The sequence below is a fragment of the Phocoena sinus genome, chromosome 15 (genome assembly GCF_008692025.1).
Source record: "Phocoena sinus isolate mPhoSin1 chromosome 15, mPhoSin1.pri, whole genome shotgun sequence".
Taxonomy (NCBI): Eukaryota; Metazoa; Chordata; class Mammalia; order Artiodactyla; family Phocoenidae; genus Phocoena; species Phocoena sinus.
In genome coordinates this window covers 51,505,511-51,527,703 of record NC_045777.1, presented here as the reverse complement: position 1 = coordinate 51,527,703, position 22,193 = coordinate 51,505,511, and the positions used below count along the sequence as shown (strand labels likewise).

The window sequence follows — 22,193 nt, the reverse complement described above, 5'->3', positions numbered from 1 at the left end:
GGTGCCACTTCATCGTTCATTCTTTGATTCAACAAATATTTATCAAGCATCCATTTACTGTATTTCATCAAATCTAAGATGGCCCTTGGGGAATTCTGTGGCGGTCCAGTGGTTATGTTAGGACTTGGGCTTTCGCTGCCAGGGTAGGGTTCGATCCCTGGTCAGGTAACTAAGATCCCACAAGCCGTGTGGTGCGGCCAAAATAAATAAATAAAAATAAAATAAAGCTATAAATACATTTTAAAAAAATCTAAGATGACCCTGATTCTTAGAGGCACCGTTACTTCGTCACTAAGAAAGAAAGATACTGACAGTTAAAACTATGGCATTTCTGTGATTTGTAAGACACATTCTGATTTCAGTCACTTAAAACTTGAGACATGTGTCCCCTAAAACCAACGGACTGTGATATGAGGAACCACCCCAGGCCGTGGGGTACGTGGGGACTAGAACTGTGAGTGAGCTGTTCTCCCCCCACAGGGCTTCCCTCCGGGGTGTGGGCATTTTTCCAGGGCCCTGTGCTCACCGCTCTTGTGACCCTGCCCAGCCACTGTGCCATCAGTGTGTCACCCTCAAGTGACACCTGCACTGCTGGGGCCAGACTGTAGAAGGGGAGGCCTCCTCCCAGCAGAGGGAGGCTGGCCCTTGGGCTTCTCCTGCTTATTTCACGAGCGCCTGCGTGGCTGAGTAAGGATGCAGCTGGGGGCTTGCCCCACATGGCTCTGGGCTGGACTTAATGACCTGTTTTTGTATTAAATTCCATTGTTAACTTTCCCTGTATCACCTCTGAGTTGACGTGCATAGTAAGCCCCTTCAGCAGAATAGGAAACAGTCTCAGAGCTTCCCAGGGCAGCTGGGTGCAGAACTGCACTGGGTCTCACCCCAACTCTGAACTCTAAGCACCGTCTTCTCTGCAGGGGAGTCTAAGGGCGGCTACTGTCTGCTCTAGCTTGTCAGTTGGTTGTCACAAACAAAATGAACTGACGTGAATTGGCTGTTTGAGAGCTTCTGATTTCCATCCTAGCCCTCGTATTGGTGCGGGCACCCGAGGACAGTTCTAGGGAAAGAGGAGGAAGACGATGACCCTGAGAAAGTGCTTAGGACCGAGTACTTTGAAGCTGAGCCAGAGGACCTGGTAGCCGGGATCAAGATCAAGCATGTGTCCAAGGTGCCATACCTATGGGGACGGGGACCGCAGGGTCATGGGGCGGAGACCATCCTTTGGGCCTTGTTTCTCCTGGATTCCTGTGGCTGCCCTCTGACCGGCTCTCCTGGGCACCAGCCATCCCTCAGGCTGTGTCCCCAGGGCCCAGTGTGGAGGCTCAGGGTCGAGTCAGCAACCTGTGCTGCCCCACTTAACCTCTGACCAGCTTTGCAGTGGATGCTCTCTGAGCTCGCCGTATACGATGCCTGGGCGTCATGGGCCTTCTAGTCCTGCCGAGACACCAAAACACCTGGGTGCTGTGGACCTGGGGTGGGGCGGAGAGCAGCAGGAAGCAGCGAGGCCTCCTCTCAGTCCTCCTCCTGCCTCTCTGTGCGCTGGTTGGTGGTACTGGGCGTGGTCTCCTCCCCAGACGCTTGGATGGGTATTCCAGAGGGGAGTAGAAGGGGCCCTTTGCAGTGAGGGGCTCCTGAAGTCTGGGGCCACCCTCTGCCTTTCCTGCAGGTGTTCAGAGTGGGGAACAAGGGCAAGGCAGCTGTCAGAGACCTGAACCTGAACCTGTATGAGGGCCAGATCACTGTCCTGCTGGGCCACAACGGCGCGGGGAAGACTACCACCCTCTCCATGCTCACTGGTGAGGGGCCCAGCCTTCATGCCCTACCCTGACCTCCAGGCCCTTCCTTCAAGGCCACCTCAGGCTGCCCCGGCCTTGTGCCCTCAGGTGGCTCTTGTCCTCCCCCTGCTGTGCTGATAGCTAGTGGAGCCCCAGGGGCTCTGGGAACAGGGTGGGAGCCTCTCAGGCCACACAGAGGTGGCCCCACCCACGCTGATTTAGTCCCGAGCCCACTCTCCTACAAAGCCGTCCTGAATGAGCCAGCCCAGCCCTAACGGTCGTCCTGTCCTCCCTGAGAACAGGCTCGAGTAGGACCTGGGCTCGGAGAGCGTGGGGGATGCGCCTCTCTCATTCCTTACAAGCCACACATCCTGGCAGTGGGCATCCCCCACCCTCCTCTGTCTCCGGAGACCCACACAGCAGGGTGCACACCGTGTGAACCAGGAAGGCTCAGCACTTCCCATGCTACTGGAGGATGTTCGTGCTGAACTTGAGCCCCGGGGTCTTCTGCTCGGCCCTAGGTCTCTTTCCCCCGACCAGTGGACGGGCATATATCAGTGGATACGAAATCTCCCAAGATATGGCTCAGATCCGGAAGAGCTTGGGCCTGTGCCCGCAGCATGATGTCTTGTTTGACAACCTGACTGTTGCAGAACACCTGTATTTCTATGCTCAGGTGAGCTGGCAGGTGACAGGATTCATGGGTCGTCATGGTTATTCCATCACCTACATGCTCGGGTCCCCAGGGCAGCCATGTGAGCCCTTAGCCTCCCAGCAAACTGAACCTGCTCCGAGGAGGCGTTCGCGAATTGTGGGGTGGGTGGGTGTCAGGACACGAGATCCAGCCTGGGGAGGGACGGAGACAGCACCATTCCAGTGCCAGCTGGACAGGCTGGCCTCCCGTCAGAAGCCGCTGCCAGATCTCTGTCCCCTGCTGTGTCAGCTGAAAGGCTTGTCGCGCCAGAAGTGCCCTGAAGAAGTCAAACGCATGCTGCACATCCTCAGTCTGGAGGACAAGGGGGACTCCCGGAGCAGGTTCCTGAGCGGGGGGATGAGGCGCAAGCTCTCCATCGGCATTGCCCTCATCGCAGGCTCCAAGGTAGGGGCGGCGGGGCCTGCAGCACAGCAGCCTGGGCCTAGGACATGGCTCTGCCGTCATCACAAGCCCTTTCCTCTGCCCTCCAGGTACTCATGCTGGACGAGCCCACCTCAGGCATGGACGCCATCTCCAGGAGGGCCATCTGGGACCTTCTTCAGCAGCACAAAAGTGACCACACCATCCTGCTGACCACCCACTTCATGGATGAGGCCGACCTGCTGGGGGACCGCATCGCCATCATGGCCAAGGGGGAGCTGCAGTGCTGCGGGTCATCTCTGTTCCTGAAGCAGAAATATGGTGAGCGGCCACAGGCAAGCAACGGGGCAGGCAGCCGAAACTCCATTCTGTGTGAGGTCAGCGTTGCTGGCCCAGTGTGCTGGAGAAAGTATCCACTGGTAACGTTCCCGAAGGGCCCCTGAGATCAAGCAGAGAGAGGCCTTCTCTAGACATCCTGTTCTGCTACCTGTGGGTAGAGACCCGAGGCCCCAGGCAGAGGGGCCTGTGAGAATGAAGAAGGAATGAAGCATGTAGTCTTGATTTGGAGCATCATTCAGCTTTGAGCAGTGGACTAGCAGTCAAGTGCCAGGGCCACCAAGAGCAGGGGTGCCGTTGCAGAGACCAAGCCTGCTCGCCAGCCTTGCAGCTCCCAAACAAGTGAGGGTCCCACGGCACTGTCTAGGGCTGGTGGGCATCGCGTGGAGTCAGCCCCATCTTTGCTGTATGAGCATGGCTTCCCATCTCGAGGACAACTCATGGTCTAACATGGTCCTGGCATGCCAGGTCACATCCATGTCCCGCCAGCAGAAGGAGCCAATACAGAAGACCAGCACCCCACCCCCAGGACACCCCAGGATTTGCACCCCTCACATCTGCAGCTTCCTCTGACCAGCACACAGCCCTGAAAGCAGAAGGTGACCTAGTATGGTCACCATTAGGCTGGAGGGAGGCTGTAAGAGAGTGGCCTTTATCCTTAGGTTCTGCTACCGAGAAAGCAGGGAGAAGGGGTTTTGGGGACAATTTGTACCCCAGTATCTGAGACTTGACATCTGAAGTCCAGCTCTGGTTTCATCTCCTTATCATGCTCAGCAACCCAGGTCCTCCAGCATCTCTCCCCAGCGGGTGGAGGTGGGGTGGTGAGACCCTCAGGACAGTATTGAGGTGCCCTGAGATGCATCAATTCCAGTTCCCTTGCCCCAGCTCTGCAGCCCCTTTCCCAGGAGGCTGATCTGCAGGAGCCCGGGGCCCTGGGTGGGCCAGGAGGAGAGTGGGATGCAGCCTCACTGGGCTCCTGGGTGTACTAGGCGCAGGCTACCACATGACGCTGGTGAAGGAGCCTCACTGCAACCCCGAGGGCATCTCCCGGCTGGTCCACCACCATGTCCCCAACGCCACCCTGGAGAGCAGTGCCGGAGCAGAGCTGTCGTTCATTCTTCCCAAGGAGAGCACACACAGGTACATACATGTCCCAGAGAGCATGGACAGGTACACATCCTAGAGAGACCAAGCATAGGCACGTGTGTGTCCCAGAGCACTCACAGGTACAGATCTGAGAAGGAGGTTCAGGGGGCCTTAAGGGCTCCATGTGTAGAGTCACCCGCCCTGCACCTGTGTGGCTTGGCCAGGGGCACCTCTTAGTTCCTGGGCCTGTGATGGTCGGTATCCAGTGAATCTGCTTGCTGGGCCCAGGGTGCCAGGCCTCCCTGCGCATCAGGGCTGTAACTGAGAAGGAGAAGAGTGGCTCATCACAGGGTGCTCAGTGCCCTGGTGCCATCCACAGTTGGCACGAGGCTCGCTCCTCACACTGCAGCCACTCAGGGTTAGTGTGCAGCTGTGAACTCGTGTGTCTTCTTGGTCTCAGAATCTGAGTCATGAACACAGGCCTCATAAACAGAGCAGACTCCCGGTGTGGGGAAGTAAAAAACAAACGCTTTAAGTCACATTCAGAAACTTCGGAATAGAAGACTTAAAAGTACATTAATCTTGCTGCAATCTGGATTGAGAAATGTGGTTTTAATCACGACAGTGTTCTCTGACTCATTTTTTTTAATTAATTAATTAATTTATTTTTGGCTGTGTTGGGTCTTTGTTGTGCGCGGGCTTTCTCTAGTTGCAGCTAGCAAGGGATATTCTTAGTTGCGGTGCGCGGGCTTCTCATTGCAGCGGCTTCTCTTCTTGCGGGGCATGGGCTCTAGGCATGCGGGCTTCAGTAGTTGTGGCTCGCAGGCTCAGTAGTTGTGGCTCGCAGGCTCTAGAGAGCAGGCTCAGTAGTTGTGGTGCACAAGCTTAGTTGCTCTGTGGCACGTGGGATCCTCCTGGACCAGGGCTTGAACCCAGTCCCCTGCATTGGCAGGCAGATTTTTTTTTTTTTTTTTTTTGGCTGCGTTGGGTCTTCGTTCCTATGTGCGGGCTTTCTCTAGTTGTGGTGAGCTGGGGCTACTCTTCGTTGCGGTGCATGGTCTTCTCATTGCTGTGACTTCTCTTCTTGTGGAGCATGAGCTCTAGGCACATGGGCTTCGGTAGTTGTAGCTTGCGGGCTCTAGAGCACAGGCTCAGTAGTTATGGTGCATGGGCTTAGTTGCTCCACGGCATGTGGGATCTTCCCAGACCAGGGCTCGAACCCGTGTCTCCTGCATTGGCAGGCAGATTCTTAACCACTGCGCCACCAGGGAAGCCCGGCAGATGGATTCTTAACCACTGCTCCACCAGGGGAGTCCTCTCTGACTTAGATATAGTATAATTTGTTTTACACCTACTCTGTTATCACACACACACAAATGTGCTAATGCACATCCTTTTAGAAAAATCTTTATCAACATCTCCAATGACCCCTTAGAATAGATTCCCAATAGTGGGGTAAATTTTACCAGATTCACTTCTGGAAAGGTGATGTGTTTGACTTCCCCAGCAGCAGCATAAGGGAGTGTCCATTTACTCCACAGTTGCCAACTTTGAGTAAAATTTCTTATTAATATTTGTGTATCTAATGGGTGAAAGTGGCACACACACGTGTAATTGGCATTTTGTATTTCTTCCATTCCTGCTGGCGGGAGGTTGACCGCTTCCCATGCTTATTGGGCTATAAGCATCGCTTCTTCTGCGTGTTGCATGTTCACGGCTTATGTATTAACATCAACCATTTGTGTCGCAACATTTTCTAATTTGTTACTGCCTTTTAATTTTGTGGGATTTTTCCCCCCTGCAGATGGGATTAATGGGTTATATCTTTTCCTTTGTTATTTCTTCTTAGAAAGTACTTCCCTACCCAATAAGTAAAAGAATATTCATCAATTTCTTTTGGTTTGCTTTGTGATTTCATGTAGGTGTATAGGTATCGAAGAGTGCCTTATAGGCCAACATACTCAAAAAATGTTATGTGTGGGAATTCCTTGGTGGTCTCGTGGTTAGGATTCAGCACTTTCCCTGCTGTGGCCTGGGTTCAGTCCCTGGTCGGGGAACTGAGATCCTGCTAGCTGTGCGGCATGGCCAAAAAAAAAAAAGATTATTAAAAAAGAAATGTTACATGCGGGGAGAAAGGGTGTGCAGGGGAAGAACAAAGCCTAACTTTTTTTTTTTTTGAGAAGGCATCTCAAGGAGCTAACCTTCCTTTGCTCCTCCCCTGTACAGCACAGAGGTGATTATTTAGAAACAAATTATCTAGAAAGTCACTGAGAAGTGACTCATCACTCGGTCTTTTTCTTCAGGTTTGAAAGTCTTTTTGCTAAACTGGAGAAGAAGCAGAAGGAGCTGGGCATCGCCAGCTTCGGGGCCTCTGTCACCACCATGGAGGAAGTCTTCCTGCGGTAAGTAAACGTGCGTCTGCATCTGTCTAGGGCTCAGCCTTGATGATTTTTCCAAAGTGTGATAATAAAGCAATCCCCTTGATTGTCATCTGGAACACCCATCTGAGGTGGACCTACAGCCCGGGGGGGTGGGCAGCAGGGCAGTGGGCCGGCTGTCAGGACCCAAGTTCACATCACAGCCCTGTATTAACACTTGCACAGACTCAGCCAGGTTCCTGACACGCGCAGTGACTCAGACAGCAGAGCAGCCGAGCTCTGATCACTGGAAACTCCACTCCCACGTTGTGAGTGTGTTGGCATCTTCCCTGGGGCCCCTCCCGGGAGCACCTCAGCAGCATCAGGCTGGCCAAGCTCCTCTCAGGTCTAGGTAATGATCCCAGAGTGTGTTTCCATCTTTGATGAAGATGTGAAATTTAGCCTTCACCCCTCAGAACTACGGGGTGAGCTCCAGACGGTTAATACATTGGTCAAACATTGCTTGAATGCTTTATTTAGCAGATACAGTGCTAAGAACAAGAAATACAAAAACTGTGAGATAGATGTTTTTCCTTGAGGATCGCATACCCTACAGGAGGCAACAGGATAAGTGAATATAAGTATAGTGCCGTTTGAGTCGGGTGGCTCCCTGGCTTCGGTGCGGCGCCAACACCAGGCTCCGCCACAAGGCCTGGCAGCCTTACCACCCACCCGCCCTCCATGCACCCGTCTCTGTCGCACCTGTCCCAGTGTTGCCCCTTCTGGAACACACTCTTCTGCTCCCTGGTCTCAGAGTGACAGTGAGCACCCCGAGCCGCGGTGTCCTGTAATGTGACAAGCCCTCCTGGTGCTGCCATCGTGCCTCAAGCCCCATCCTGTCCCTCTGGAAAGCCCGGGTTATAAATGCTGACTTCGATCAGTCTCCCTGGGAGACCAGGAGGCCCCCATGTGCAGGGCCCTGTCTAGTTGTCTCTCTCCTGGACTTTGCTTGGCTGCCATAGCTGGTGTCCTGGAGATACTTATCGATGAATGAGTGAATGAACAAATGAAGTCCCAGCTGATGGAGCAGATGGCGCTCTGCTTTAGTGCCCCTGACAGTCGCCCGCCTTTGCTGCCCCTCTCCCTCCCTGAGGAGCCGAGTTGTGACTGGGCCTCCATGTCTCGACCAGGGTTGGTAAGCTGGTGGACACCAGCATGGACATCCAAGCCATCCAGCTCCCTGCCCTGCAGTACCAGCACGAGAGGCGGGCGAGTGACTGGGCCGTGGACAGCCACCTGTGCGGGATGATGGACCCGACTGACGGCGTCGGCACCCTGATTGAGGAGAACACTGCCGTCAGGCTCAACACCGGGGTGAGACTGCGCGACCTCGAGCACTGCATGCGTTAGAGGCCGCGGGGGCAGATGTGAGCATAGGGAGGGTCAGCACTCTGGGAAGAGGGCAGATTACAGCTCGTGCTCCCATGGGCTGGCAGGCAGAAGGAAAACCCGGAACATTTTAGTCGAGTACCTGTCGTTTCTCGTTGTTCTAACCTGGCCACTCACAAATAAGGGTGAACACTGCTTATAAGGCTGACAGTGCCCCGTGTACCGAGAGCTTAGAGCTTGCTATGTGCCTGGCACCCAGTGAGACAGAGGGCAGCACCGGTCCCATTTTACAGACAGGAAGCTGAGGCCTGGGCCAAGGTCGAATGGGCAGCACATGGCGGAGCTGGGCTCTGGTCCCTGCCGGCCTGACCTGCACTTAGAGGACAGTGAAGGGCTGAGCGTGGGGAATATAGGCAGTGGGGGGAGGTTTGTCCATTTCCTCTGCTGTGAGGTTGGCCAGAGTCCTCTGACCAGGAGCATGGGGAAAGCAGAGGCCTCAGCTCCCCTCTGGGATAACAGAGGTTCCCTTAACCTCCTTCGATGGTGGAATAGTGCCTGCCCTGCCGCCACAGCTGATGTGAGACCCCCAGGGCCCATTTGGGACCTATGGGGATGTGTTCTTGTGAGTCTTCCATGTCATCGACTGGGCCCCAGGAGAAGCCCTGGCTCATGTGCAGACCGTGCCTGCTGCTGGAGGGCGGGGTCAGGCACTGGCTCTGTGGTGGCGGTTGTATCACCCTCATCCCCTCTGTCGCAGCTGGCCCTCCACTGCCAGCAGTTCTGGGCCATGTTCCTGAAGAAGGCCGCATACAGCTGGCGGGAGTGGAAGATGGTAACGGCCCAGGTCCTGGTGCCTCTGACATGCATCACCCTGGCCCTCCTGGCCATCAACTACTCCTCCGAGATCTTCGATGACCCCCTCCTGAAGCTGACCTTGGCCGAGTATGGCAGAACCATCGTGCCCTTCTCGGTTCCCGGGACCTCTCGGCTGGATCAGCAGCTGTCAGAGCATTTGAAAGACATGCTGCAGGCTGAGGACCAGGAACCTCGAGAGGTGCTGGGTAAGGGATGTCCCCAGGCGGCTTGGGGTCCAAGTTGTGCTGTCAGATCCTGCCTCTCAACCAAGGCACTGTGGACATTTGGGGTGGTTCTTTGCTTAGCAGCATTCTTTGCTTAGCAGCATCACCCCACTCCAGACATTGCCAGGTGTCCCCTGGGGGAGAAAATCTTTGCCCTGAGTCAAAGGAAGACAAAAGTCCACATCTCTAGGGCTAAACTATGTCCAGGCAGTCATTTACAGAAGTCAGATTCTTCAGGACCATTTACAAATGAAATGTAAAACCTCAGCAATGTTTATGTTACCTTTTTTTGTTTGAGAGAACGGTCACGATATGCCTTATGTGACATGGTGTTTTCTTACCACATCCTAAAACTGAAACTATCTTGTGTCCCTGGCGGTGGCAGTTGGACACTGCCCTGGCTTTAGAGCAGGCATCGCACTCTAGTTAAATGGAATATGCTTGAAGTTTTTCACGTTTTTCTGCTCCCCTCCCACTTCCTGGCCAGCAGCTTTGAGGTTCAGCACGCTGATGGTTCCAAAATCTTGGCAGGAGTCAGGTTCCTCTTTAGGAAAATGTCGAACGTGTCAACGGCCTAGAGCAGGCCGGCACTGCCAGGGGCACCGCTGCCAGAAGGAGCTGCTGCAGCCGGAGTCCCTGCTTGGCCTGCCAGCGATCAGGGCCCTGAGTAGCCCTACTGACAGTGGTGGGCACCTTGTTTGTCACCCCCATTCCATCCTATCTTGTTTTCTGGCTGTCACTCAGCCTGGTGTGAAGATTTCAGGGCTGTCATGGTGCGTGGTGGCTCCAGGGATTTAGAACAGTACCGTAGATGCCCAGGCCTGGGAGGGTGTGGAAGGCCAGACTGCCTGCTCCCTCATGGAGCGTGGGGACTTTCAGTCCTGAGCACCTTACTGTGGGTGAATTACACTGCACCTAACGCATCTGACCCTTTTCCTTGTGTGCCAAGAGCCACAGCAGACCTTACCAGGAACCTCTATAACTGTCTCCATTAGGATTCACCAACGGGTCCCTGTCCCCTCGCTGACACTGGGGTCCCACAATGTGGGTGTCATCGCTGTCCCCAGGCGACAGCTGAGTGAGAGGCAAGGCGGGAGCAATGAGCATGTGTGAGATGCTGGTTCCCTGCAGCCGCGCGGCCAGCTCTGGGTTGGGCAGTGTGTGCTCGTGAGCTAGTGGAACTGAATGCCCCCAAGGTCACTCGTGGGTGGGCAGCTGACCCCACCCCCATCAGAACCCCCACTTGCTCTGTGCCACAGCTAAGGAGCAAAATGACGGGCCTGGCATGATTAGGATTCTGTTGCTGCCCTTGGGTTGCAGGAGAATGCCAGGCATATGGGCTGCCCAGAACCCAACTGCCCAGAGAATCTGGTGTGAAGTGGAGATTCGCTGGAGCTCATCCGCGTGCCAAGAGAACAGCTCCTTCTCCCAGGGCCTTCTCCCTCAGGCCACTATTTTTTAAAACTCTTTTTTTTTTTTTTATGATTATAAAAGGGTACTTATGGGCTTCCCTGGTGGCGCAGTGGTTGGGAGTCCACCTGCCGATGCAGGGGACACAGGTTCGTGCCCTGGTCCGGGAAGATCCCACATTGCCGTGGAGCGGCTGGGCCCGTGAGCCATGGCCGCTGAGCCTGCGCGTCCGGAGCCTGTGCTCCGCAACTGGAGAGGCCACGACAGTGAGAGGCCTGCGTACAGCAAAAAAAGGAAAAAAAAAAAAAAAAAGGGTACTTATTCCTTCTATGAAAACTGGAAAAACAGAGACATAGAGGGACAGTCCAGTGTAATTGCACCCTTGGAGGTAGCCCCTCACCCACCGCCGTGGTCCTGAGGGCTGGTCCAAGCCCACCTAGGGCCACCCCTCCCTGCACCTGACTGGGAGCTTCACCCTTCAGGCCGCTCAGAGGTTTCCACAGCTCTGACTTCTGGACCCTCACCTCCTCCTGATCCAGCCTCTTCCTGCCACGTTGACCCTGGCCCAGGTCCAGGCCTGTGTCTCTGAGAGGCCCTTTAGTGTGTGTATGTGTGTGAACAGGGAGCTTGTGGGGGAGAAGGAAGAGCCTGCCCTGCCACTCAGCTCCTGTGGCTATGGGGGTGTCCCCCCCGAGACCTGCAGCCCTAGGTCCTGCTGCTCCCACTGCGTGGCCCCATGGTCCGTGGACAGCGTGCGGGTGGAAGGTGATGCATCCTTTCTGCTGTTCCTCCGGCCCTTCAGAGCCCCACAGAGCAGGGCCTCGGAGGGGGACGCAGGACGCTGCTGACTCTGCCATTGCCCACCCCCAGGTGACCTGGAGGAGTTCCTGATTTTCAGGGCCTCGGTGGAGGGGGGCGGCTTTAACGAGCGGTGCCTGGTGGCAGCATCCTTCAGAGACGTGGGCGAGCGCACGGTGGTCACTGCCCTGTTCAACAACCAGGCATACCACTCGCCGGCCACCGCACTGGCCATCGTGGACAACCTTCTGTTCAAGCTGCTGTGCGGCCCTCAGGCCTCCATCATGGTCTCCAACTACCCTCAGCCCCGGAGTGCCCTGCAGGCCGCCAAGGATCAGTTCAACGAGTATGTGCACTGTCCCCTCCCGCCCTCAGGACCCCATCCCTGCATGGTCAGGACCTGGCCCAGCCCAGTCAGGACCCTGCTCCCATCAGGTCGGGACCCCGCCCAGGCCTGACCACCTCGGGCACTGCCAGGGACCCCCAAGGGCCACGGCGGTAAAAACAGCATTGTTTCTGCCCTCAGGAATCTCCCAGTTCTTGGCTGGGGACTCCTGCCCCACATCCTTCTCGGCTTTCCACACTCAGCCTTCCCTTGGACGGCAGATAAGCTGGTGAGACCACAGCCCCCATACACCCAGGCCCCACGGGAGACTCCTGAGGATTTGGAGGGCCGTGCCCTCTTCCCAAATCTGCACCCGGCTCTTGCTGGCCGCTGCCCCTGGGGGATCCGAGTGTCTGCTCCCGTCCAACCTGCAGCACGCAGCTGTTGTGTGTGTTGCTGCCCCTCGGTGGCCTCGAGTCAGGGAGCCCATTGGGCATCTCTGTCCTTAGGCCTGTCACACCATCATGTGTGTGGGACTCTCCCTCTTCCTCGTTGCAAAGTCCCCAGACCTCTGGGGACCGTCCAGAGGAAGCCAGAAAAATCAATGAATTTCAGAACAATCATCCCACCTCAGGGCAGTTAATCATTGGGGGGCGGCTTCATCCTCACTTCCCATTTTAGACTGTGCCCTGACCCTCTAGTGTCTCCCGTCCCCTCTGCTCCCTCCCACCCCCACCACGGAAGCAGAGACACAGCGGCGGTCCTCTGTTCTCGCCATGCTGGGGATCAGGCTGAGGAGTTGGGCTTAGTAGGGTGACAGTGGACAAGGAACAGGAGTTTTTGTTTTGTTGTAACAGCTCTAGGAGATATAATCCACCTGCCATACAGTTCACCGGTTCACGGTGTACAACTGAATAGTTTCTAGTGTATTCAGAGTCGTGAAGACATCACCACAATATAATTTTATTGAACGTTTTCATTATCCCTGAAAGAAACCCCGGGACCACTGGTAGTCACTCCCCATTCCTCTTTCCTCCAACTCTAAGCAGCCAGGAGTCTGCTTTCTGTCTCCGTGGATTTGCCTGTCCTGGACATTTCATGTAGATGGAATCAGATACCACGTGTGTGGCCTTTCATGACTGGCTTCTTTCACTCTCGAGGCTCATCCACGTTGTGGTAGCACTTCACTCAGTACATAGCATCCATTTGTCCCAGCACCATTTGTTGAACCTTTTGTGTTGTGGGATGTTTTAAGCTACCGAAGAATAATGCTGTCAGCGCTGGTTTCTGGAACATGTTGCTGGCACCTGAGTGTCCTGCCCACTCAAGAGCGGGGAGACGGCCACCACCCTGATGCTGTGCCCGACAGCGGGTCTGACTGGGGCAGCCAGAGAGAGCGAGGTGGAGGTCTCAGATCCATACCTGAGGGTCTGTGGGAGTGGGTGGCACGGGGACAGATTGAAGGCAACTGGGAGAGTGGCACTGCCGTCATTGGGGATAGGATGTCCAGAGGAGGAGCTGTTCTCAGGGGGATGGAATTTTCCTGGTGCAGAGACCCTGAGGCTCTCATGTTCTCCCTTAAACCCTTTAGTGGCTGGGCCACTGCATCACCTGCTTTGGACAGTAGTGACCCAGCACTTGATACCCCCACCTTCCCAGACATGCTGTGCTCTGTCCCTGACCTGTCGGTACGCCCCCTCCTCACCCCCGCAGGGGCCGGAAGGGATTCGACATCGCCCTCAACTTGCTCTTCGCCATGGCGTTCTTGTCCAGCACGTTCTCCATCCTGGCGGTCAGTGAGAGGGCCGTCCAGGCCAAGCACATGCAGTTTGTGAGCGGAGTCCACGTGGCTACTTTCTGGCTCTCAGCTCTGCTGTGGGACCTCATGTCCTTCCTCGTCCCCAGTCTGCTGCTGCTGGTGAGCTGCATGGTGCTGGGGCCCTTCCCCCACGTGTCCAGGGGGCTTGCCTTGGGGACCCTGCGTGGACTGAAACCAGCCTGGGGTCCATGCTGGCAGCTCAGCCCCCGTTGTGGGAGGAGATTGGGAATGCCCTGGCAGCCCCCCTCGCCTGTCTGCACACCCCCAGCCTCTGCCCCACTTTGGTAGGTAGGGCCCAGGAGCAGGTGCCCTGGTGGACAGCTCCCTATTTCCTCAGGGAGGATGCCAGGAGAGCCTTGGAGGTGGGTGGGGGGCAGACACGGCCAGAGGGGCTGATGGGCCTGGGCTCATGCGCCCCCTGAGGGCACGCCGGCCACCTGTCTGTGCTGCTGCAGGTGGTGTTCAAAGCCTTCGACGTGCACGCCTTCACGCAGGACGGCCACGTGGCCGACGCCCTGCTGCTGCTCATGCTCTATGGCTGGGCCATCATCCCCCTCATGTACCTGATGAGCTTCTTTTTCTCGGGGGCGGCCACTGCCTACACGAGGCTGACCATATTCAACATCTTGTCGGGCATCGCCACTTTCCTCGTGGTCACCATCATGCGCATCCCAGGTGGGAGCCAGGAGACCACCCCCCTGCACTCCCATCCCTGCACCCACAGAGCCGCTCAGCTCGATGGGGGAGGCCCAGATGGGGGCACCGGGCAGGCCGGTGGGGCCGCCTGCCAGAGGTGCTGCCCCGGAGCTCTGGTGCCTGATCCCCGGGGGAGGCACAGCTGGCTATGCAGGGAACTCCGGAAACCTGCCCTTCCCGATTGCTCTGTTCTTGGAGGCAGGTGCGGTGTGTCCTCCAGCGCTGACTTGTCTGTACCTCCTCCCCACAGCGGTCAAGTTAGAAGAACTTTCCAGAACCCTGGACCACGTGTTCCTGGTGCTGCCCAACCACTGTTTGGGGATGGCGGTCAGCAGCTTCTACGAGAACTACGAGACAAGGAGGTACTGCACCTCCTCCGAAGTGGCAGCCCACTACTGCCGGAAACACAGTGAGTGTCCAGGCCTCTCTTGGGACAGCCTGTCCCCCATCACAGGCACAAGGGCCACCTCGCATGGTGAAGCCACCAAAATGCAGGAGATGCTTGGGGCCCCCGTGTGGCAGTGACACACCCTCGGAAGCCCAGTGGGCCCCGCGCCAGCGTATCCTCCACCCTGGGGGCTGAGCGCAGGCACCTCACGGTCCCAGAGAGAGGGTCGTGGGCTGGGACCCCGGAGGGGGAGGGCGCTCAGGGCATGGGCACAGCACCCTATCCCTTGCTTGCATAGACATCCAGTACCAGGAGAACTTCTATGCATGGAGCGCTCCAGGGGTTGGCAGGTTCGTGACCTCCATGGCTACCTCAGGGTTTGCCTACCTCACCCTGCTCTTCCTCATTGAGACTGATCTGCTGTGGAGGCTGAAGGCCTGCCTGTGTGCCTTCCAGAGGAGGCGGGCGCTGGTGAGTGGTTCCGGGGCCCCCGTCTGGCCTCTGGCTGCTCTGCATTGGGCGCCCTCCAACCGAGGTTGGGCTTCCTTGAGGCCACACACAGGGAGGGCCTCAGCACTGGCCACAGCCTGGCTGCGCGTCCACTGGCAGTGCTCACAGCCTGGGAGGGGCTGCGGCCTCACCGTCCCCAGGGGCTCTCTGTCCCAAGACCCTGAAGCCATGGAGTCGAGGGAGCCTGGGGCCTCAGGGACCATGGTCTCAGTGGAGGCGTGTGGACTGGGGCGCCCTCATGTTTGTCACATACATTCTCTCCCTAAACAAACAAAACCTGTTGAAACAGCATTGGATGGACAGGAACCCAGGGCTAATTGGGGCTAAGGTATTATGACTTTTCTAAGAAAAGGGGTTTCATGGTTTTCTCCATGAGTCCTGCACCGTCCTTGTCCCTCAGGTAGTTTGTGTCTCCTCGAGGCAAATGTTAGCCCTTACAGCTGCCCAGCTCTCCTTGTGGGAGGTCTGAGTCGGCACACGTGGGGCTGAGCTGGGGTGAGTAGTTTAGCCCTTCCTCCCATGGGGAAGGACTGCTCTGTTGGGAGCTCACCCTGGTGGTCTTACTCTGGAACAGACAGAAGTGTACACCCGGACGTCGACGCTTCCTGAAGACCAGGATGTGGTGGATGAGAGGAACCGCATCCTGGCCCCCAGCCTGGACTCCCTGCTGGACACGCCTCTGATTATCAAGGAGCTCTCCAAGGTGAGGCAGGCCCACCCTCTGCGGGTCTACCCCCCGGCCCCCCCACCCAGCTGGCTCCCGGCTGTCCGCAGGCCTCCCCACAGCTGTGTTTTCTCCTGGGCACTGTGCAGGTGTATGAGCAGCGAGCGCCCCTCCTCGCCGTGGACAAGGTCTCCCTCGCAGTCCAGAAAGGGGAGTGCTTTGGCCTGCTGGGTTTCAATGGAGCCGGCAAAACCACGACTTTCAAAATGCTGACCGGGGAGGAGACCATTACTTCTGGGGACGCCTTTGTTGGGGGCTACAGCATTAGCTCTGATATCGGGAAGGTGGGTACAGCCAGGGAGGCAAGAGGGAGGGCATCCGGGAGGTAGGGATGGGGCTTGTCTCTGGCTCATGGTTCATGGACAGCAGGACGAGGCAGTGACCACGGCCAAAGGTAAGCAAGTGATGAGGAGAAGACTGAGGAGATTACAGCCCCCTCGGCCAGAAGGGACCAGGCCTGGCAGGCGGGCCGAGACCGGGTCCCTCCCAGAGAAGCGGCTTCTCTGGACCTGGGCACAGAGTGGCACCCACAGAACTCTGCCCACTGGAAAGAACTCTAGTCTGTGCGCATAGATTTATAATAATGGTGTTCTGGGCTGTTCAAACCAGGCGTTCCACCGAGAACCAAAAGCAGGATAAAATGTTAATGACAAACCACATGGTTAAGAGCATCTAAGAGCCCGAGGCATGGTGAAGACCTCCGCAATCTGCAAGCCCCGAGAGGCTCCACTGGAGCGCCCCTGCACAGAGGGCGCTGTGGTCCCAGTGACTTGGTTTAGGGACCTTATCGAGTGTATGGGGCAGAAACAAAGGACCACCGCCGTAGGTTAGGATGAAGCAGGCCACCCTCCTGCTCTCCCTACCCCCGGGGATTGCATGGACGGTTTCCCGTGTGCTGAGCAGGGCAGGGGAAGGAACAGAGAAGATAGCCTATGCCTGGGAATGACTGCATCTCCTGAACTGGCAGCAGGGGCTTCCAGGTGGCTCTGCCCCCACACTGCAGCTCACACCCTCTCTGCAGGAAGGCTTTCATCCTAGGCCTCCAAAAGCCCCTCACATAGTGCTTCAAGGCCTGTGAGCAGTGCACAAGCAAAGCAAACAAAGCAGACAGGGTGCTGTGGCTGGAGCCACAGACACAAGGGCTCCACAGCAGGACAAGCCTACCACTTTGGATTTGCCATTACCAGACCCAAATTATAAAACAACTGTGTTACTATGTTCAAAGAAATAGACAAGATTGAAATTATATGCAAGGAAGAGGAAACTGTAACTGTGATCTAGGAAATGGAGGCAAGGTGAGAAGCCTGAAATACGTTTAATCTGGTTCCCGCAAGAAAGGAGAGAACGGAGGGAAAGGTAGTAACTGCCATGGTCATGGCCAAGAACTTTCCCAGACCAATTAAGAACAGATTCCGGAAGTCTAAGAACCCCAAAGAGGTTAAAGAAAAAGAAACCATATGTCTGGAATCCACAGAAACCAGGCTTGCCTGTCCCCACCAGCTGCCGAATGTGGCTGGAGGTGGAGGCCTGCCACGCAGCATCCTGGCTGTGCTGAACGTAGCCACTTGCTCCAAGACCAGCTACCATACCATCTGCCCAGGTGACACCCCACCCCAAAGGTGTTGCCAGCAAACATCTCTTAACAGAGGAGGAAAAAGAAAGGTCCCAGCACACATTAGATGTTTGTCAAGCGTCTAATGAACGGGTATCTGTCAGCTGTAAAGCATTGCATGGACACGGTCACTTTGTATAATCAATGCATTCTTGCACCTGTCTGCCCCTGTGCTGCCCGGGGTAGACTGGTCTCTGGCCTGTCTCTGACCCCTGGGTGGGGGGCAGTCTGGGTCCCGGTGCCTACCCGGCCACTGAGCCAGCCGAGCCCCTCCAGCAACCCCAACAAAGTGCTGCTCGGCAAACTTTGGCAGTGGGAGGCCGCCAGGGCCTGTGCACCAACTGAGGGACCACCCTAGACAGATCCCCTGAGAGAAACCCTCTGACCTGCTGTCTCCTGGCTGTGCTCCAACCCCAGATGCGGCAGCGGATTGGCTACTGCCCCCAGTTTGATGCCCTGCTGGACCACATGACGGGCCGGGAGACACTGGTCATGTACGCCCGGCTCCGGGGTGTCCCCGAGTGCTACATCGGCGCCTGTGTGGAGAACACGCTGCGGGGCTTGCTCCTGGAGCCGCATGCCAACAAGCTGGTCAGGACATATAGGTGCGCCTGCGTCCCAGCCCCTGCCCTGCCCCCTGCCTCAGTGACCTCAGGCCTTCCCAGGGTGGAGTCAGGCTCTCCATTACCATAGAGCCAGGGGCACTCGGGTCAGCGGCTGGAGCTCCCACCCATCATTCCAGGATCAGTGAGGATTTGGCAGCATGGCCCAGGCAGGTCCAGATGAGAGGGGCTGCCTCTCAGGTTCCTGCCACCTGGAGGCACAGCCAGGACCTCCTGTCAGGCCCCCTTAGATGCAGACAGGTGATGTTACTGCTCTGTGTGGGGCTGTGGACCGACCCCCTGGGCACAGCTCTCTCTAGGGCTTCCTACTCTATGAAGTGGGCTTTCCAGGCATGCTCACCTCATTCTTCTTCACCTGAGACACTCTGCCATCACTGGGCCCGGTCCTGTGCTGGGACCCAGGGAGCCCACGCTAATCATCTGCCTTGCCTTCCCCTGCACCCTCTCTGCCCTAGCGGCGGCAACAAGCGGAAGCTCAGCACCGGCATTGCCCTTCTTGGAGAGCCAGCAGTAATCTTCCTGGATGAGCCGTCCACTGGCATGGACCCCGTGGCCCGGCGCCTGCTCTGGGACACCGTGGCAAGGGCCCGCGAGTCTGGAAAGGCCATCGTCATCACCTCCCACAGGTAAAGCCAGGACCGGGGCTGTAGGAGGGGTGGGCCGGGAGGGGTTGGGTGGACAGAAGACCTGTCAGCATCTGGTGAAGAGTCTGAGGAGAATCCCTAGGCTCTACCATGTGGGCCACATCCTGAGCATGGGAATCAGGAACAGCCTGATCTGGGCATCAGTACTTTCCCATGTGCACAGCTTTTGATGTGGAGGGTGGGCATCAGCATTCCCCAGTGCTATATCAGGCCTCCACTCCCTCTCCCCAGCATGGAGGAGTGTGAGGCCTTGTGCACCCGGCTGGCCATCATGGTGCAGGGTCAGTTCAAGTGCCTGGGCAGCCCACAGCACCTCAAGAGCAAGTTTGGCAGTGGCTACTCCCTACGGGCCAAGATCCGGAGTGACAGGCGGCAGGAGGCCCTGGAAGAGTTCAAGGCATTCGTGGACCTGACCTTCCCAGGTGTGTGCTGCTGTGCAGAGGTCATCTGTGCGTCTGTCCATCCCTGACCCCTGGGACGAGGGCTACAATTCCAGGGGCCTGGGCCGCCCTCCCCTGGCCATCCAGCCCAGCCCTCAGGGGGACACGGTCTCTCCTTTGTGCAGGCAGCGTCCTGGAAGATGAGCACCAAGGGATGGTCCATTACCACCTGCCTGGCAATGACCTCAGCTGGGCGAAGGTGAGCTTGGGCCCCACTGGACCTCCAGCAGTTGCTCCTTCTCCAGCCAGCTGTTTCCAAGGAGGAATCACTTTCAGTTTCTGCTCTAACACTCACCCTAATATTTGCTAGCACCCTAATATTGCTATTTGGGGGTTTATACCTCAAATATCTGAGTTGGAAAAAAAATGGTGCAAAAAAGGAGACTGGCCCAGAAAGGTAACACGTCTTGCCCAAAGGTCATACTCTGAGCTGGGAAGAGTCAGGAGGAAGGCTGGTGCTGGGGCCTGCTCACCCCGTGCAGGGGTAGGATCTCTGGTGACCTTACCATCCCCTATGGCCAGAGGAGTCCCAGACCAGCTGAGGAGCCAGGCCCTGCCTTGTTAACAGTGGCTTTTCTGCTTCCAAAGGTGTTTGGTGTTCTGGAGAAGGCCAAGGAGAAGTATGGCATGGACGACTACTCTGTGAGCCAGATCTCGCTGGAGCAGGTCTTCCTGAGCTTCGCCCACCTGCAGCCACCTGTTGAGGACGAGGGGCCGTGAGGAGCCGGGCTCACGGATGGGCATCCTCTCTCGCTCCGAGTTCACCTCATCCTGCACCTTTATTTCTGATCACTGTTTTCTACAATGGATTCAAGAATCAAGGCACAGTATGGACCGGGTGTGTCGCGCCCTCACGCCGGGAAGCAGCATGGGAACGTCCGCGTCTCAGGCATTCTGAAGCCCGCTGTCCAAAACTCAAGATCCCCACCAAGAGCGTGTCGGGCAGTCTGTGCGGGCAGGCTGCGGGGTCTGGGCGGAGGGCTGTCCCGGAAGGGGCCTCACTGACCCAGGGGTCAAGAGTACCCAGCCATATCCCTGCATTCGTACCTGGCACGGAGCTTCCCAGGGGAGGCCTGCAGGACAGTGGGCATCAGGCTCACCAGGCTGCCCAGGATGGACAGAAAGATGCCTGTCACTGTCCTCAGGGGAGATGCCGCTGAATTAGGCACTGAGGTCTTGGTTTCCAGTGCAGCTGGGTGTCCTGGAGTCCCTCTCCTGAGAGGGTGGACACTGCACCAGACAGAGCCGGCCTTGAGCCCGGTGTCATCCCACCAGCATCTTCCAGAGTGACCAGTGAGGGGAGGGGTGAGCCACGGGCAGGGAGGCCAGTTGGGGACCACCATGGGGCTGAGCGGCCACCCATGGAGGGCACACCTAGTGCGTGGTGACTGTCTGCAAAATAAAGGCTGGGAGGGAACATGACCGTGGTCTGTGAGTCACGAGGTGGGCCCGCGGGCCCCGTCACCCAGTGCAGTCCCAGCACGAGCCTCCTGTATCAAGTTCCAGACAAAAACAAGTGCTCGTTTTTCCCGATACGTAGTCAATTTACAGAACTTGCTGCTGTGGAATAAGCCAAAAATGCAAGTGCACAATCAGGGTAGCTAAATGGCCACCTGGAAGACCCTTCGTCCAGGGTGAGAAAAGAGGCATGTAGGGTTGGCAGAGGAGGGTGTAGAGGTGGGTGGGCAGGAGGCCTTTGGCTCCAGGGCCACTTGGCTTTACACTATTTTCCAGGAGAGTTTTCTTCAGCATCAGCTCCCTTTTATTAATAAGACACACTCATTTCTTATGGCTTTTTTTTTTTTTTTTTTTTTTTGGTACGCAGGTCCCTCACTATTGTGGCCTCTCCCATTGCGGAGTACAGGCTCTGGACACACAGGCTCAGCGGCCATGGCTTACGGGCCCAGCCGCTCCGTGGCATGTGGGATCTTCCCAGACCGGGGCACGAACCCATGTCCCCTGCATCGGCAGGCGGACTCTCAATCACTGCACCACCAGGGAAGCCCAATGGCTTTCTTTTTAACCTTTTTTTTTTAGTGGTTTGAGAGACGGCAATTTTTATTTGTTTGTTTATTTATTTATTTATTTAGCTGTATTGGGTCTTCATTGCTGTGCACGGGCTTTCTGTAGTTGTGGCGAGCAGGAGCTACTTTTCATTGCAGTACGCGAGCTTCTCATTGCGGTGGCTTCTCTTGTTGCGGAGCACGGGCTCTAGGCGCATGGGCTTCAGTAGTTGTGGCTCATGAGCTCTAGAGAGCAGGCTCAGTAGTTATGGGTCAGGGGCTTAGTTGCTCTGTGGCATGTTGGATCTTCCCAGGCTAGGGATCGAACCCATGCCCCCTGCATTGGCAGAAGGATTCTTAACCACTGTGCCACCAGGGAAGTCCTCTTATGGCTTTCTAAATTTCTGTGATTTGAATCTCTGTGCCTTTTACATCACCTTAGAATTCATAGGTTTAGAAAAGACTTGTTTTCGTCACTCTGGTTCATTTGGTACAGTTTCAAATTTGCATTTTTATCATTCTCTCAAAGTTTATGAACGTTGCAAATAGTTTCTTGTAGCTCTTTTATTCCCTTTAAGATTCTTCCAACCATCATCATTTAGTTCCATATTATTAAAAAATAACAACAACAACAACTTAGGGGTGGTTGTGGTCCTAATCGTTGCCCAGCAGCAAGCATCTTCTGAGAGGTGGGCTGTGACTTGTCTGCAGGTGTGTGGCAGCTATAGGTTTGCTGGTCAAGGGAGGAGGGCAGAGGCCAGCATGGCCTGGCCACGTGTCCTCCTGCAGGGCATCCTGGCCTTGTTTTTCAGCCTATGTGTTAAAGATTTAGAAATTTGACATCTTCCCCTTCAATGTCACAAAACAGGGTGTGAGGAAAGGTGCTCAGGACTGAAGGAACAGCATATCTGAGGCACACGCATGAGATCAGATTGCACGGGTCCAGGGAGAGGTGGGTTTGTTGACGGGAGATGAGGTGGAGAGACTGGCAGGATGGAAGCGGGGGCTGTCGTGATCGGAAACCCCTTTTGGAAGACAAGTCAGCAGCCGTGGAGAGGATGATGGAGTCACAGCCAAGGCTGCAGCAGTGGGGACAAGATGGGA

At 56.3% G+C, this 22,193-nt stretch overlaps 1 protein-coding gene across 4 annotated transcripts in view; it reads left to right on the top strand.

Moving 5' to 3' along the window:
* Positions 1 to 20,508, top strand: part of ABCA3 (ATP binding cassette subfamily A member 3) — a 44,756-nt gene extending 24,248 nt beyond the window's left edge. For 2 of the 4 annotated variants that reach the window (XM_032604947.1, XM_032604948.1), the window contains 21 exons: positions 1,025 to 1,168; positions 1,667 to 1,796; positions 2,297 to 2,451; positions 2,719 to 2,874; positions 2,961 to 3,171; positions 4,176 to 4,326; positions 6,576 to 6,674; positions 7,820 to 8,003; positions 8,776 to 9,079; positions 11,378 to 11,651; positions 13,344 to 13,548; positions 13,905 to 14,124; positions 14,396 to 14,554; positions 14,832 to 15,004; positions 15,618 to 15,746; positions 15,857 to 16,051; positions 17,797 to 17,984; positions 18,458 to 18,628; positions 18,878 to 19,068; positions 19,212 to 19,285; positions 19,675 to 20,068. In XM_032604947.1, coding sequence (XP_032460838.1) covers positions 1,025 to 1,168; positions 1,667 to 1,796; positions 2,297 to 2,451; positions 2,719 to 2,874; positions 2,961 to 3,171; positions 4,176 to 4,326; positions 6,576 to 6,674; positions 7,820 to 8,003; positions 8,776 to 9,079; positions 11,378 to 11,651; positions 13,344 to 13,548; positions 13,905 to 14,124; positions 14,396 to 14,554; positions 14,832 to 15,004; positions 15,618 to 15,746; positions 15,857 to 16,051; positions 17,797 to 17,984; positions 18,458 to 18,628; positions 18,878 to 19,068; positions 19,212 to 19,285; positions 19,675 to 19,806 — 3,645 coding nt within the window. In that variant the 3' untranslated portion in view covers positions 19,807 to 20,068. Of the gene's footprint in view, positions 1 to 1,024; positions 1,169 to 1,666; positions 1,797 to 2,296; positions 2,452 to 2,718; positions 2,875 to 2,960; positions 3,172 to 4,175; positions 4,327 to 6,575; positions 6,675 to 7,819; positions 8,004 to 8,775; positions 9,080 to 11,377; positions 11,652 to 13,343; positions 13,549 to 13,904; positions 14,125 to 14,395; positions 14,555 to 14,831; positions 15,005 to 15,617; positions 15,747 to 15,856; positions 16,052 to 17,796; positions 17,985 to 18,457; positions 18,629 to 18,877; positions 19,069 to 19,211; positions 19,286 to 19,674 lie in introns of all 4 variants that reach the window. The other 2 variants (XM_032604946.1, XM_032604949.1) reach the window with 2 other exon arrangements.
* Positions 20,509 to 22,193: the final 1,685 nt, after the last annotated feature.